At 37.8% G+C, this 17,483-nt stretch overlaps 2 protein-coding genes and 1 long non-coding RNA gene across 3 annotated transcripts in view; 2 read left to right on the forward strand and 1 right to left on the reverse strand.

Annotated features, from left to right (window-relative positions):
- LOC139976458 (ubiquitin carboxyl-terminal hydrolase 5-like) overlaps positions 1 to 3,161 on the forward strand; it is a 25,492-nt gene extending 22,331 nt beyond the window's left edge. The window contains exon 21 of the mRNA XM_071985217.1: positions 858 to 3,161. Coding sequence (XP_071841318.1) covers positions 858 to 945 — 88 coding nt within the window. The 3' untranslated portion in view covers positions 946 to 3,161. The remainder of the gene's footprint in view (positions 1 to 857) is intronic.
- Positions 1,325 to 5,442, reverse strand: LOC139976461 (uncharacterized). The gene is made up of 2 exons (XR_011796146.1): positions 2,818 to 5,442; positions 1,325 to 2,546 (listed from the first exon to the last, which is right to left on the reverse strand). It is a non-coding gene; the product is annotated as an uncharacterized lncRNA (long non-coding RNA).
- Positions 5,443 to 5,570: 128 nt separating this feature from the next.
- On the forward strand, positions 5,571 to 17,203 carry LOC139976459 (uncharacterized). Its single transcript, XM_071985218.1, has 10 exons — positions 5,571 to 5,693; positions 7,368 to 7,464; positions 8,928 to 9,143; positions 10,875 to 10,965; positions 11,386 to 11,552; positions 12,113 to 12,286; positions 13,012 to 13,108; positions 13,711 to 13,898; positions 14,950 to 15,071; positions 16,039 to 17,203. The coding sequence occupies exons 2-10, from the start codon at positions 7,404 to 7,406 to the stop codon at positions 16,210 to 16,212; spliced, it is 1,290 nt and encodes a 429-aa protein (XP_071841319.1). The 5' UTR covers positions 5,571 to 5,693; positions 7,368 to 7,403; the 3' UTR covers positions 16,213 to 17,203.
- Positions 17,204 to 17,483: the final 280 nt, after the last annotated feature.

Consider the following 17,483-nt stretch of genomic DNA (forward strand, 5'->3'; position numbering starts at 1 on the left):
TCGTCCTTCAGCCATGGATGAAGGCTAATTGCATGGGTAATGATATTTATGCAGCCCCCAACAACACAACGGACCGGCATTTCTCTCGGATAGTTTACAACAGTTGTAAAAAAAACTTGAAATTACTAACGATATAGCGTAATACAGTGGTTGTTCTATCAGTGTAAATGTGCGTGTACTGTATATGGAACGGTATGATCGTCGCGCATCCGATACATGCCTGGGCTTTGCACGTGTGTTCCTAACATGACGTCATCATTGTCTTGTTGTGAAATCGCATTCTCAGATATCTATTTTCGAATGCGAATATTAAAACGTTAATTACTAATTAGTCCTTGAGGTTTTCAAGGTGTTGAAGATAGTTTTGAACATAGATTTTCTCATAGATTCAGAGGAAGTTACTCTCGATGAGTTGGATTTTTCGTGTCATGGCCTCTTTAAATTCAGTGTGCAGTTTCTTGTAAGACAAATGGTGTAGTAGTAGTAGTAGTAGTAGCAGTAGCAGTAGCAGTAGCAGTAGTAGTAGTATTATCATCATTGTTATTGTTATTATATGTGGTTTTTCAACATCTGGGGCAAGGATTTTTCATATTTTATTATTCAATTTGTATAAAAATGGTATTGAGAGTGTGACAACATGAATAAATCTTAAATCACATCTCAAATGAAAGATACATGCAAATAATTCATTCTTGGTGTACTGCAAAGCATTGAAATAACTCCATGCCAGCATTCTGTGATTATTTTGGAAGTAATCCCAACTGACACTTTGTTACAACTTTGCATGTCTAGCTGTAGTTCTGCTTTGTAGCGAGTAACTTCTTGTAAGTTTTGTTTAAATCTTGTTTTTCTCGCAGATGGGTGATTTATAATGACAGGAAGGTAGCACAGTCGGAGAAACCACCCAGAGACCTCGGATATCTGTATTTTTATCGACGGGTGTAACAAGCTGTACAATCCATTGCTTTCTGGGAAGGACAACTCCTGGCTGGGAATTTCAGCTGCTTTATACGAGACAGCAGATGGAAAGGTAGAGCCATAGATTATCAAAACGATGTCATTTTGCCCATCGGTAGTTTCATTGGGACAGTTTGCAAAAGGAGGTCGCTTTTGTTCAAACATTTAAGTCGTGGTAGGAAGCTTATGGTCCGGCAATAGATGGCTTAGTGTAACAGTCCCTTTTCTTAGGAAGCTTTATCTCCCTGACACTCATCCATTCCACTCCTCCTCATTTCACAATTTTAAAGAGAAAAATAGCGTCAGTTTTTAGGAAACGTATTCAGTTATTTAGCAGGGTGCCTTCGGGGTTATTTTTCTTTATATACTGTATATACTGTGGCACTGTTCAATTCGAGGCTTAGGAGATCAATGTAAAGAGAAAAAGCAGGCTTATTTTATCCATTAGATGTTTTCCCAAATTACAGTTTAAGTCTCATCTTTGGAGAACTTACAAAACCCTGCTTTCTCTAAGACAATCATCAGCCTAACTCAGGTTTCAGGGGGCCCTGGTTTAAGAGTGAGAACTGGGGCCCTTCACTCGTGCTTCATCAAAACAAATCCAAAGTGTAAAGAAAAACAAAAAAATAAAGGTTTGTCTTGCTATCTTGCTTGACTGACAGTTGTGGTCCTTTGGCTCAGAATTTTGGGACCATCCCTTGGGCCCCCCCTGGACATTGGGGACCTCGGTTCAAAGAACCATCTGAACCACCTATTGCTACACCTGTGATGATGTTATGTAGAAATGTGACTGATAGCAATCTATAAGGTTTTACTCTATAACATTTAGTAGCCACATATGCATGTGGGAGAGGCCCAAGATCACTTATGACCTTCCCTGCACTCCAAGTGGCTATCCAATTTACAGTTTTAGTGCTTTTCGGATTGGTTTTACAAATTTGAAAGACCAAGTCAGATGGGAAAACCATGGATTACTTCATGGATGAAAAAACACCACCTTACTTGAGCCGGCCAGGGCTCGAACCCTGGGACCTCTCAGATGATGCGTCTAATTACTTGTAAAAAAAAACAAAAAAACTGAGATAGTGTATCAGGGTATAGCTCTATATGTATGTCATTGCTAGTGTTTGTGTATATTTGAGCATTACTGGTTCATCAGAGATTTGAATTTGAAGTGGTATCAAATTGAGACATCTTCTGTTTCTAGCTGAAGTATTCATAACCATTTTTAATCAAAGAACGAGACATACAATTTAACAAGACTAGTAGCTTCGAATCTGATGGATATATACGGTGGCATTTTGCATGGAATTTTCTATTCAAGTTTCTGTACAGAAATCTGTAAAAAAATGCATGTTCAAACTTGGCACTTGAGTTTGCCTGTGACCTTTAAGACTTATGCAAATTTACAATTGTTGAATATGTATATAGACAAGTCTTCTTCATCCTGCCCCATCCCCACCCCTAACCTCCTCCTAATGGAGTGCGTTGTGGTTAAGGCAGTGGACTTGTGATCTAAGGATTACAGGTTCGAGCCCTGGCCAGATCATTGCGTTGTGTCCTTGGTCAAGGCACTTTATCTCCATTGCCTCTCTTCACCCAGGTGTATAAATGGGGACTTGCGAGGTGACTTGTAAATATAATCACGTGCCCCGGTTTGTGGCTGCATGCTATGGGAAGTCCCCCATGGGACTTGTGGCTGTGGTGCACTGTGGTGCCCCAGGAGAGATTGTTTGAATTGTTCACACTTTGGTGTGTAGGTGTGACAAGTTACCAATGACCAGGGTTAAGTACAGCGTGGCATGACTTTACTGTAAGTTGGGTTATATAAGAACTGTTAATTATTATGATTATTAATGCCCAGCTTCGCCCAACTGTGCTGTTCACTACAAGAAGTTTCATGCCTTGTCTGTTACCTTGACAACACTGGAACTCCTCTCATTAAATGAGGGAGAGAATAGGTCCATTTATGTCGATTCCCAGTCATCTTTCTCACCAGTTAGTATAGTTTGGTGGTATGCAATGCAACTGACAGTTGCAAACCGGTCATTTACTTAGAATGCTAACGTAGCTGTTTGATTTTTGTTCGCTTTTTATGTTTCTCTAGTTTTTTGTATGAGTACGTGCATTATATGCATCTTATCTCAATTCATTTGTAAACGGAAAATGTTCAATAAATTGGTTGCCTAGCAACAATTACCTAACACACCTTTAATATTTGATCTATTCTTCAAATGTATTACAGAGTATAAAATTTTGATACCATAACTTTTATGGGTATGCTTCTTTGTGTCATTGGTGAAGCCCTTCTGAACTCTCATTATATGTTGGGGCAGGGGTGAAATGACCTGCAGGGGGGGGGGGGGGTTACTTACATACCCTCGTATTCATATCCGAATATTGAGTAAGCTTTTGTTATTTTTGAAAATCATGTTCAGATATTCTAAGAAAGTAAACTGGGGAATGGAAGAAAATCCCTGCAAACACGCAAAGCATAAGATTTGTGTTTTTTAAGCTTCGGTTGTACGTTCAGCTGTTCTAGTATCATACACTTACCCCATCAAGGTTTGTATGGTTGGTCATGGAATTTGATTAACTATTGTGACAGAGCTTGAAGAAACTTCATCCCAGGTCATCGTTTTCATTCTGTTTTAAAAGAGAACGATTTCAGTGAGAAATGTACGTATCATATATCGTTATTGGAATTCAATCTCGTTCCTTTTCTCTGTCGTTATCACGTTAACTCAACTCGAGAATATCACGCGGTATGTAGACACAGGTATAACCTTAAACACACAAATGAAACAGTTGTGGGCTCTGTTAAATTGATCAAATAAAGAAGAATCAGTTTTTACCATACAAGATAAACATGCATGTTGACACGTATTCATGCAAAACATGACATGCATGCAGTTTTGATGCAATGGCTCAAATTGTTATAACTAACTAATTGGGGCCCCCAGTGGACACTGGGCCCTTGTACAATGAACTACCTGACCTGCTTATTGCTACTCTTCTGGTAACAGTTCTATAAAGGAACTTACAATCTTGCCATATGGTAAAACCTAGTGTTAAAACTCATTGACGTATTTCGGGTCCGATTTAAGAGTTAAAACATGTCTCTAATTCACATTGTTCGTCAGCTATCCATGGAAGTGTAATTTATCTATGTTGTTCAAGGCTTAATGTGTAACAGATGGTTATAAATTACGTTTAAAGTGGCGCCTATACTTTTCATTTTTTTTTAATTTTGCTTTTCTACTTTACGTAATATTTGGCCTAATGTGATAATTTCTCGTGATAATTGAACAGCTGGAATAGAAGGAAAGATGTGTCAGTGTTATGTTGATAGACTAACTTGACAATTGGCAAGGTTAGTCTGTTAAGACCCTTTCATGAATGTTATTACAGTTAAACAGGATTTAAGGTATACCCAATATGTATAATATGAATTAACTTCTGCCTGCACGTTCTACACTCGATGGAAAATAAAATCTATTTAACCATCTGGATGTGCACGGCGTTACACGAAGGCTTAAAGGTCACACGTAACACTCGAGTCGAATCTGATCTGATCTAGACCACGATGAGGAGGGATAATTTGAGGAGGGATAATATACACACACGAGGGATAATATACAATACGATATACAATACGATAACATATAGATAATAGACACACGATTAAGAGCTAGTGCTGTGAGAAATTGTTTAATACTACTTAAATGGTATGTTAAGACGCCATTTTAGAACAGGATTTTTTGGGGAGAAACTCTGTTTTTTTTAACTGATTTATTGTACTAGATTTAAAACCAATCCGAATCAGTCTGTTTACTCATTGCGTTGGGTTTTCCACGTGATTCCTCGCACCACTCCCTCACTTCCGCCCCCACTCTCCCAACCTTGTGTCACAGTGTCACAGTAACTGTGACACAGTAAGTACCACACTTATTGTCATCTTTAATAAAACACAACATCGCCATGTCGGAAAATATGGAGATAACTTCAGTACCCCTTCATATACCCCACACGTACACTATGATGTATTTGTAAATGTTCGATATCGTTGAGATAAACACGACCGCAGCCATGGGGACACGTACCTCACCCCACACCCTCCCTTATATTATAATACACCCGCGTAAAGTAGTATGCACAAAAGTAGTGAAGATGATAAAAGTTATAGCAACAGTTTGCATCTAATCCTCTTACCGAAACTAAATTTTCTCAAAGCGTAGACCCCACTAAACCCCAATTCATAACAGAGGGTAGAGTACATTTTGATGTCATGAATATTAATATCAATTCAATTTACAAGTGTTAATTAAATTTGAATTCTTTGGCTATTAAAATGGGGACAAATATTTGGCTGAGTCCCCTCACACCACAAAAGCTGTCTACTCGCCTGTGAGTATGGTTGGCTGTTGAAATCCGCTAAATACGGCCACACATTTACATAAATTATGATGTCAGGTTTTTTTTTGTATCTTGATTTTCACACGTTTCGAGAAACAAAAAAACATTTGGCCTCGACTGTAGTCCGTCTGACTAAGTACGGTGTCAATATTTCTCATTAACATAAATTTACACACACCCATAAAAATATTTAAATCAGAATGTTAATAAAAAAAAAAAAAACTTAATTCGTCCTTGCTTCAAATTTCAACTTTAGAAAGCGAATAAGATTGTTATTTTTAGCTGAGGTTTGTTTAGTCAAGGTTTGCTTTCTGATCAAGGTAATACATTTTTTCATTTTCAAATTTTGATTAATTAAGAGTTTTTCGAAGTTTAAGAATGTAATTTATGGGAAGCATTTGGTACAAAATCGTATGAAATCCGTAATTGTATTGATATAGCTTTTGTTTTCTTTTATATTTAGAACAATGTGTTGCTTATTTTGAATGCTGATCAATTAGAGAGTGAGAAATAAAGTAATAACAAATGGATAAATAACTGTTACAAATATTTAATGCCACATTTCAACTGTATAATGGACCTTTCTATATATTATATTTCCTTTAATGTTAATATATATATACAAAATATAGGCTCAAGTGTAGAGATCGAAATATCGAATTGAACCCCCAAAAAAAAAAAAAAATGGAAGAGATCGTTGCATGAGTATTCGTTGACATTTGCATAACCTTACCGCAAATAACTGAATCTGTTTAAGCTTACTCCTTCTATAGGTCTCCGAATATGTCGTATAATTAATATTAACATAAATTAAATTGTTTAATTAATAAAATAATTAAGTAGCTTATTTTAAGAAATAAAAGAACAATAACCTTGTTATAGCACTTACAGCTTATCATGTTTAACTTTGCATGTAATTTTTTTTCGTGAAGCGTCAATTCACATATTATTTTTTTTCCACATATATATTTGGTTGACAACGTCTTTAAAACGCTTTTGTATAATAGGAAACGCCTTTACAGATACCGTAACGAACGTTATCTGACAGCGAAAAGCTTAAATGAGTCAATAAAAGCAAATATGATCATTTAGACAATGTCATTTATTTGAAGCGGTTTCGGGGGTATCATTTAACTTTTAAGTTACATGAAAATGTTTTTAAACCGTTCGGCCACAGCGTTTCTACAACGTTACGCTAAAGAGGTTAGGTCATCAATATATATTGTAACGTTAAATTATAAGCGTCAACGGGACACAACAGTCAGAAGTTCTGTGAAGTGCCGAAGCTGTAGTGATGGCATAAGCTTGGTTATCACTAGCTCACTTCATTTCATAAATATGATTTCAATATTTTTCTTTTTTTGCAAAACCATTGACAGAACTTTAGGCAAAGTTTCTATACAAACCCTTATGGCGACGATATGTTAAAAGTATGCTTACTAAATTCTGTAGTAATTTGGCAGTCTTTTAATAATATTATCGCAAAACGTTTCCACAAATCGTAATGACATCGTTAATTCATTACAACTTTTGGAACGCAATAAGGAAAATATTAAGTTAAGCTGTTACCATTTTTTTTTTATCATGGTGATTTCAATAGATTTTTTCGGAGTATATAAGTTATAGACTGGTAAATAGTGGGATAAAGAATTACATAGTTTCATATACGCCCCTGAATGGACCAAGAATTTATGAAGAGTTCAACATTTTTTAGATTCTTTACAATCCATTGTAATATTCACTGCTGGTACTTTTTTGAAAATTTTCGGATTTTGTCAGGAAAGACCAAATGACCAGTACAGGTTGCCTTTGATTCCACCAAAAGATACGTCTTTTTATTACACTGTACAGTCCCTAAGGTTAGAATTAATCAAAACGCGGGACTGGTCAATACCTTATCAAAGTGTGCGTGTGTGATTTGCTTTAACTGCTAGCCTATACAAATTAGATGAATCATAAATTAAAAATATTTCTTTCTTTTTTATGTAAATTAGTTTTAAAATAAATCGACAGCTTATATTCGGACCAAGATGAAATTCTTCGCAACATTTGCAGTGTTCTGCTATGTCGCCATCTATTCGGTGAATTCGGGTAAGTATGAAACAACTCTTCAATTTGCAAGTGTATGAATTTCCAGTGTTTAGCGTTAATAACTTATGGAAGTATAAACTATACTTTTCTGACTCGGAAAGTTTGCAAGGTCATCTCTATAAAATTAAAAGATTAAAAAAGAAGCTATGTTATACATATTTTTCGGTCAGCCCTTGATAAAGTTACATTCTAAGACTCTGAAGACTAAACTTGTACATTATGAGCGGCCCTCCCCTCCCCTCCCTTCATAGGTATATCTTCTCACTCTTTATACCGGGAAAGAGTGACGAGAACAGCGTAGAAGATGACACGGGTCATTGGGATTTGAAGTTAGTGTATAAATTTACACGTGTAATTGTTTAATACTCTCTCTTACACCCTCGCAATCTTCCCCCATGATATAGTGCTATAAAGATGGATACTATACATAAGAGAATGTGTAAGGGCTTTGGTCGTGTTAAGGGATTGGATTCCCGATGGCGTCGGGTAGAGGGTACGGATCTTTCCCAGGGGTTGATTAACCCTAGATATCAAACCTATCGGTATGCAGATTCGATCATTATGAAACACAATTATGAAGATTCCTGTTGATATCCTATTGACTTATTCTCGTCTTCTTCTCGATTAAATAATGAATCATCAATAGTAAATAGCAGATTGAAAATCGTACCGGTAAGGGTGGGTGGGCGTGGGTGGTATTCGAACTGTTGATTGGTCGATTTACAACTCACTGCCACAAATGTTACTATTAATAAATATATAAAAAAATATATAGACCTACATATATATATATATATCTATCTATATATATATATATATGTGTGTGTGTGTTTGTGTATTATCAATACACCAACCTTGAAGAAACCTCCACACAAACAACCCCTGGACGCGTATCAGTCTAATAAATGAACACCTGCGTCCTAGACTGTTGTTGGTCTGTTATGATGATTAAATGTACAAACAATTTTTATTAACTTTTACTTTATATTTGAGTGTGAGACCCGACTTGTAGACACACAGATTAATTAGATTCATGAGAATCATGGGAGGTCATAGCATAAAACTGGAAAAATATTACATAATATTACATAACACGATCAAAACACCTGTTACAAGCGCGGCGTATGAATAAATTACTGTTTGTAGGAATCTCTTACGAAATGATTTTGACTTGGCTTGGCTCTATGTAGGTGATGTCTATCCTCTTCAGTTGTTAAATTTATGTGTTATCTTGATTAATTGGGTAATCACTCAACCTCATGGGGGCGGGTGCGGGGGGGGGGGGGATAGAAGAGACTGGATGGGGTCATGATAGTCACTGCGACAAACAATCAAATTTAAAATAAACTCCAAAGTGGTTAATAGATTTACACAAAAACATTTCCCCCCTCCAATATCCCCCCCCCCCAGATACCACCACGTGCTTGTTACAAACATGGTGTATACCATTATCCATTTCGCAGATACGACCTCAGCAGTAAATCCAAACTACGACCCAATCATTAACGAGACGTTCACCATTGATGACGACTTTGGCACCTATCGTTGGGGTCTAAGATCCCCTATTGATATCGATGATCAATGCTTCTATGTTTGGTTCGAGGTTGTATCATCGAACACAGTGTACATCCAGTTCGCAGCAACGGAAGAGGATGGCACCGACGCATCTTACAACATTAGTAAGTATTAAAGTCATGTCTACAATAGTATTTAGTACCCGATTTAACGTTGAGTACAACCTACCTCATCAACCAAGTGAGTACTAGATTTCACATCACAGTGACGATATCAGCGAGTATACCTGATTCAGCGGGTACCTATTTATCGTTGAGCACAACTGATATGTAGCCTATTCGACGTCACTGAGCACCGATTATACTTATATACGTACCTGTGAGTACAAGGCTACAATGATGTCTAACGTATCGGTGAGTGAACGACTTTCGACGAGTACAACAGATCATTATGTTTGTCAGTGAGTATATCTGGTTATCGGGGAGTACAACTGATCTACGACATCAGTGTGAGTCCCTCATCTATTTCATCCCACAATTTGATATTTATCACGTCAGTAAAGTTATCACAGGTTATTTATTTGGTTCAAGTGACAAGTACAATGTGAAATGTATATACATTGCACCCGCGGTTGTCAGTATAGGCACAACTGATATCAATGCCAATGGGCGCAGATCAGTCTTGGGTAATGGTGGGGACGCGTGTCTGTTCTCTGATACTATCTAAGCGGAGCGCGACCATGGGTTTGCGCGTAGCGTACAATAATTGTTTTTGGCAAATATACCTCCCAGATCGCCGGACATAACACTTCCCAGACCCAATGATGCTCCCAAACCTCCTTACATTTTAGATCTCATGGCTTAGAAATTTAAGTTGGGGGAAATACATGGGCGTCTGCAGAAAAAAAAAGCAGGGGACAAATAATCCAAGAAGAATTTTGTATACGATGGGTCTGGGGTCCTCGCCCAGAATACAATTATAGACTGCCGCAAATGCGATTTCCGTCCAATATTTAACAACTGTGGATAAAAATAATAAAATGAGAACTGCATGTAATTTGCACAATGCTGGATCAAACTGCGCCAAAGTTCAATACAGGGGAATTTGAAATGCAGCGTTTGGTCAAGACAGATTGGTGGGGACACGGTATATCATGTCCGCACCACTGGAAAAGTTGGTGGGGACGCGTCCCGCTGTCCCCACTAAGATCTGCGCCCATGTCAATGCCATCTACACAGGTACTCGTTTCTTACAACAATTGATGTTTTCGTCTTCAGTAAGAATCCATTTATCACCGAGTGCAACACATGCTAGCATTTGACTATGTTCCTAGCTGTCCTGCACTGTATACTGTATACTATGCACTTTCAGAATGGTTAGAGAAGGTTGAGTAATGCGTTGTTAAGTGTACACTGGTTTTTAAATTATGTCGGTTGTCCCGTATACTGAATGAAGCCACATCTTTGTAAGGGTGCATGTAAACGTGTAATACATAAACTTATGGTTTGGTTAAGAAAAAATGCTTTTTCGAGGTGCATCCACAGTCGGTTGCGGGGAGAACAAAAGAGGTTGACATTATGTAGGTAACACTTAGCATGTTCACCTCTTGGCCCACTTCGTATGTGTAAGCCAGTCGATTTAAACTTCGTGCTCAATGGTCAGGCGCTACTTGTATTAAACGACTGAAAAAAGGTCTGTTTGACCAGTTATTTCCACTAATAATATATTAACCTGAGTAATGTCACGTAACAAGGTTTGTCCCATATCCAAGTTTTGCTGAAGTTGAAGAACTCCAAAGTATGACTGCTAACGTTTCTCTTGCACGATGTTGACTTTTCAAAATTGACTGCCTCTTTGGTAAATTTTTCTTTTTTTCTTTTTCTTTTCTATGTCAGTGATTGGTAATGCCAACAACAAATATACTTGTATTCAAAGAGGGAACGGAGAATGGCTTCTTGATATAAATACCCCAGGTATTATGACCGAGTAAGTAGCAGTATAGTGACCAACTCCCTTATAACTCCACCTCTCTCCACCTCTCTCTCTGCTCTCTGTCACTCTCTCATCTGGCTTGGCTAGGGCTGATGTGTTTCATTTAAAACATGGAGTTTCGAAGACCCGATCATCTCTGAGGCTGAAACAACTGGCAGTAACCAATATTTTATCCGCATAATTCACATACTCACAATGAGGAACCGCATACACCAAAACGGTGGGCGTTTTTGCAAAGATAATGAGCTTATACTATGGCCGAAATGTTCAAACATTATCGTTCTTTGTAAAAAGACCCCAACCGTTTGCTTTTCCTTTAGTTTTTGAGCCAGATTATTTGTCTGCTTTGTATTCTGTTCTTCTTTACGCCAATGATTTCCTTAAGTTTTTATTATTTTTGTTATTTTTATGTAGTGAAGTACAACGGTTCTATATACAACTAGAACATGGTGTGTGGACGATCGGCTTCCACGAAGGTGACGTCATCGGCTCTGTTAATGATCCAAACATTCAACCAATCATATACGTCGGAATTAGTTCAGCGGCTAAGAGTTCTTGGGTATTCTTCTGGCCTGGATTTGGTAAGGAAAATGAAATATTGAATGATAAATTTTTTTTTTAGAAATCGAGATTGTATATAGGCCTATACGCTGTTAACGCCGGATTTTCATACATGATTTCAGGTGAACAATGCAAACGAAGTAAACATTTGTCATAACCGAATCATTAGTTTATCCTTCAATATGTGACAAGAACTCATGAGGTGGTGAGATTTCTTTACCAATTGGCTACCATGCGTATTATAACAGTCTATTGCAGAAAGGACAGTCTGAGAACTATAATGACATTCTCCCTTTGTATTTACTTGCCTATGTGTTCACTTGCCTTTGTATTTACTTTGCCTTATGGTAAACTCTCCATAAATGCCCACCACGAGTTCCTTTGCTGGTTACACAATTGGACAACCATTACAACCAACGACAACGTCATATTTATACTACAACCATTAATATAAGTGGAAGACTATATATGTAAGGATCATAGCGTGACATTTCATTTCCGCTGAACCCAGGCGTCTCATGAATATGAATTTTGAGTATTTTTTTCTGTTTAATCCGTTATATATCCTGTATATTTTCAGGTCGACGTACAATCGCACAGGAGGTCGAAGAAGAACAGATCGGTGAATACATATGGAGATACCCAAACTTCCTTGAAGACGAGATTTATGTGGAATTTGGAGTCAAGGCAGAACAAGATGCTAGAATTGTTTTCTCAGCGGAAAATGAATATTTAGATGACATCTATGAAGTCAGTAAGTGAAAAACCTATAGCTACGTGTTACTAGTTGGCACTCATAACAACAAGCTAGCTACCTTATACTAGTTGGCAGTCAGACGCGTAACCAGTGGGGAGGGGGGGGGGCGACCGCCCCACTTGAGCATATTTTTGAGAGGTTTTGTAATAGTTTTTCACATTTTGGAGTCTCGTCTGTCCAATGGGAGTCGACCAGTCGGGGGGTCCGGGTCGACTAGTTCTGTCAGCAAAATAGGTTCTTAATTATCAGCAGTTAAAACAAGCCTCCCTTCTTCATCAATCGACTTTGCTTGCCACTAAGTCAAGTATATTAGTTCAAACTTAGAACATGAATTCGGATTTCAGTCTTCCCAAGAATCAACACATAGAGTCATGCACACAATTGAACAGTATAAAACAAAGTTGTCTTAACTCCTTTCAGCTTAAAACATTGTTCGGGGTACCATGTGTAGTCTTCAGAATAATTGGCACTGACATGCACTAACCGTACCTCTGGTGTGAGATAATGAGCACCATCATAAAATGAAAGAAAAAATAATATACAAGTAAAGTCAAATGAAATATGGTCAATAATTAGGAACATCTTAATTGCGTTTAATTAAAAGAAGGAAAAACAATCCTACCACTTCCTGAAAATAAAAATGTGATTGTTAACTTGGAAATCCAAACATAGAGTCTGAATCAATAAAGCTCTGCGATATTTTTTTTATTAAAATCTTACAGTGCTGGGAGCTACCTATAATATTCTGACTTGCATACGCAGGAAGAAAGGAGAGGAGGCCCTCGTTGATCTCGTCACTATAGACATTGTCGATCCAAAGTAAGTAGTAAAGGGAGGGTAAAGGGCTCCCTCTATTTGAAATTAATGGGTGACTAATCAAACCTATCATTTATATTAATTTTGTATATAAATATATATATATCGAACCAGTTGTCTGTACACAGAGGCCTTTAAAGTTAGCTACGGAATCAATTAATATATTGAATTGATACCTTACGGGATTTTTTTTTTGGGGGGGGGGTTGGAGGGTTGTCACCCCAATGTATCCTACATATTCTCATTTCCAGTCATTACATGGTATTTGTTTTCTCTTTGCTCCCAGACGCTTACCGTAGGTGATTTGAGTGCTTCCCTCCCGCCCCTACCCACCCCACCGTTTCCTCCATCTGATGAGAAAAATCATGCCCTTTGCCAACGATATTTCATAAATATCATAAACTCGCACTTTTTGTGGTGACACCCTCCACCCCACCCTTCCCCCCCCACAATCTGATGGTAAGATACTCGATCTCCAAAGGAGGGTGGTATATGGTGCCTGAAATCCGTGCTCTGTTACTTTAATCCACCTGTCCACCAAGTAGTAGCTGATAAAGATATAGTTTGGATTAAGCTATCGATTTATTTCTTTTTATATTACCCAGTGAATTTCGTTATTTCTGGGTCCACTACTACATTAACGACGACGGCCAAGGTATTTTTAGCCTTGGACGATATGGAGAGCCGGAACCATACGGTGTTTTTAAGGATGACGATCCTATCAACGTACGATATGTCGGACTAACCAGTTTCGAATGTGTTTCGTCTTGGCTGCTCTGGCTGCCTTGTGCACGTAAGTTACAAAAGGGGCGAATGCAGTACTTATTAAACAGGATGTGTGATTCTGACGTCGTGTAAGCCGAATCCCAATCATCCTCTAGAAAAAAAAAGATGTGAAATGGTTTATTCTGAGGCATAGTTAGACCACATATTTGTATGAGATTGCAACAAGGGGCGGGGGAGGGGTCGGAGGAGGGCTGTACATCCCTGGGTGAAGTTTTCATAGACACAGGTAACTCATTGGGTAATATTCCGGTGGGGAAAGTTGACTATTGAAGTATAGGGAGGGATTCGCATTGAGCGTTCTGCGTAAGTAGGTGAAAGCCACAGTTGCAAGTTTGTTTGTTGTTTGGTTAAATTGTGCAAAACATGAATCAAAAAAAATAAATAGTATTCTTACAAAAAAAATAAAGCAGTTTGACATAGCGTTGAATTCAGAGTACAACAGACCACAGGCAAACAAACATACCAAACAGACATATTTCAAGGAGAATAAACAACAGTACAGCTATTTGTAAACAAAAAGTAACACTTTCTTTTTTGTAGAACATGGGCAATGATGACATCCAAGGCCATTTACTGCGATGATCCTTTTCCTTTAGCAAATGAATGATTCGTCCATAATTCATATTTATATTTATTGGTACGGCATACTGACATGAGGTTTCCAGGTAGCACATCATGTCAGATATGCTTCCCTTACTTAACTGTACAATATTGTCCACCATCTAAATGTTCCGTTGTAGGATAATTTTGAGTGAAATTTTCACTGCTGATTTCCCACATTCCAAACATGAACAAGACTTATGCCCCTGGTTCTATTCTACCCTGCTTTTCTTGTATATTCACCTTTAAAATATTTCATTAATTTTTGGGACTGCTCCTTTAAGGTTGATAATGCCGTTGGTCATTGTAATGTTGTCACAGTTCTCGTGCCAGGGAGCTGGGGGGGGGGGTATTTGTGTAACGGTTAACTTTGAAGCTCAGGTTTTATTCTTTTCGAAGCTTCTAACACACAAATCAGAAAAGGAATCCTAAATCTGTTCCATTTTGTTGTATTTCAGGACCAAGCTACGTTTGCGAAACAGAGATATTTGATATGCGTTGCGACGAGGGACTTATTGTGATCGACTCCGCTCTATATGGACGTGAGAACTTGGCATATTGCCCTTATGAGGGCCCGACGGTAGGTCCAGTTACTCGATTGATTTGTCAGTTTTCAAGTTTCTTCAATACGTGAAGCGCTTAGCCGATAAATGAACTCTTCAGGGCAATGTCTTACCGTATAGACGTACATATCGATCACCTTGTCAATTGTAAAGTACTCAATCAATCAATCAATCGATAAACTTTTCAAATTATCTGTCAAGTATGATCAGTAAATGTTATCCCCGCAATATTAAATGCTGCAGAAGAACATGTTGTGATGAACCGGGAAACTGAGTAGGCCTACCGGTTGTACTGAAAAAGAACGACCGATTCACACTGACAATACAGTAACTACTGTAAATCTTAAAACTTTGTACCCCAGTAAATACTGAATTGTGCTGATAAAATTGATAAATCGGTAGCATGTGCTATTAAGTTAACAGAAGAAACTTCCTACTTACAGACAGATCCTACTTAACTCCATCGTCAGTGGTATTTAAAGCGTTCAATCGAGCTCTTTTTACATTCCATTGAAAAAAATTACATCACTTCCCGGGGCTCAGGACGCCCTTTCATAAACATTCACTCCCCTACCTATAAGTCAGTCGAGGGGAGCTTATAATTTGTTATCCACCTTTGAAATCCCTGCGCACGTTATCGATAATCTTCACATGTTAAACAAGTGATATTCTCATGATATATACATGTTCTTCACATGAGTCAGTGTAAACATCATCTTCAAAGATTTTTTACACGTAATATTCGCATGATGTTTCAAAATATATGTACACGTGATCTTCACGTGATGTTCACGATGCATGTACGCCCCTCCGTGCCCCAGTCAGTCGACGGGTTTGCTACCGCACGATAACACGAAAAAAATCCTATGGTCTACCCGTGATCTTCACATGCTTTAATAATGATCTCACGTGGCATTAACATGATATACACATGATCAATAACTATTAAGTACTTTCTGTATTTCGTTTCCCTGTCATGAATAGGCTGAAGCTACAACTTGCGGGGATCCTGCTGCCTCTCTGGAAGCGGTCAAACAACAATGCAGATACCAGCAAGCTTGTTCTATCGAAGCAACCAATGAAATATTTGGCGAACCTTGTGCGGGAGTTCCCAAGTACCTACAAATCGAGTATCGTTGCTGCACATGTGACGATTAGCCCATTGAAGGGTTTAGTCCATGTAAGAAATAATCCTAGTGGGTAGGGACGCAACCACGTATACTTCCGAGGGTGGGGTGGGGGTGGGGTGGTAGTTTAGCCCCCAGAATAAAATCAGGTGGAGAGATCAATCAGGGAGAGGGCACAGGCAGACAGAAAAACTTCAATAAATACATTCATAACATGTTAGGGCGGCACCGACCTACATAGTAGTAAATTCTTCAACACTGTTTCAAAGTTTGCAATATATAGGCACCGGTTTGTATTTCCTTCCATCTAACGGACCCCCTATTTCACCAAAATATCTCACAAAGGAGAGACTCATCTCAAGGAAGACTTCTCATCTTAACTCACCTCCGCCAGCACAAAAAAATGGTGGTTGCGTCCCTGCTTGTGGGAAGTAGTCCTTTGCACGGAATTAGAAATTTTAAATAAACTTCATAAACAAAGCATGTTTAAGACCTAGTTTAGTATGCTACTGGTTAACTGTAAATAAGAGCAATAGTTACAAATCGTTTTTTTTTCTCTCGATATCCCTCAAAAGGATGAAAACTGATTACAAAAATGTAGAAACAGCTTCATTATGAACTAATGTAAGCTAATATCCTCAATCCTCTGACCAATACAATGTATCAATAATACCACATGTTACTATTCTAACGTGTGGATATCATATCTCAAAAATTCTTGAAATTCGATGTTGGATTCAAAGTCACCGTTTATATTAATTATATAAATTGTTTTAAAGTATATTTCAAATCTATTTTAAGATGTGTTTTATTAATTATTTGAGCGATGTGTTAATAATAATAATATGACGACGTTTGCATAGTAGAATTGTTAGATTGGACACAACTATGGAGTAGAGTTAAAAACAATCATTGCTTTTCATAGACTGGCTTTAAATGAAACATCGTCAGGCATTTAACATAAGCTATATATGTTTAGGTGAATATCTTAAAAAGCTGAATAATAACCTCCATGAACATTATTTACCGACACTTCTATTGATTTCTCTCTTTTCTTATGTGGACGCAAAAACGTTCCCCGACAAAAGTCAATTTTTGAAGTTTCATGAATTAACGTGATCATGTTTTCAAGTTTTTTTTTTCCCGTATTGACCCATGCATGTTGACCTCAAATGACGTTGGACCTTCACAGAAAAGAATACGGTTTCTATATCTCAATAAGGTGCAACCAAATACCAGATATTAATTTCGTCCGCCACATCCTTTTTGAGTTACAAGTAAGTACATGCGAATGTGTCACAC

Source organism: Apostichopus japonicus, chromosome 11 (genome assembly GCF_037975245.1).
Source record: "Apostichopus japonicus isolate 1M-3 chromosome 11, ASM3797524v1, whole genome shotgun sequence".
In the NCBI taxonomy this organism is placed as follows: domain Eukaryota; kingdom Metazoa; phylum Echinodermata; class Holothuroidea; order Aspidochirotida; family Stichopodidae; genus Apostichopus; species Apostichopus japonicus.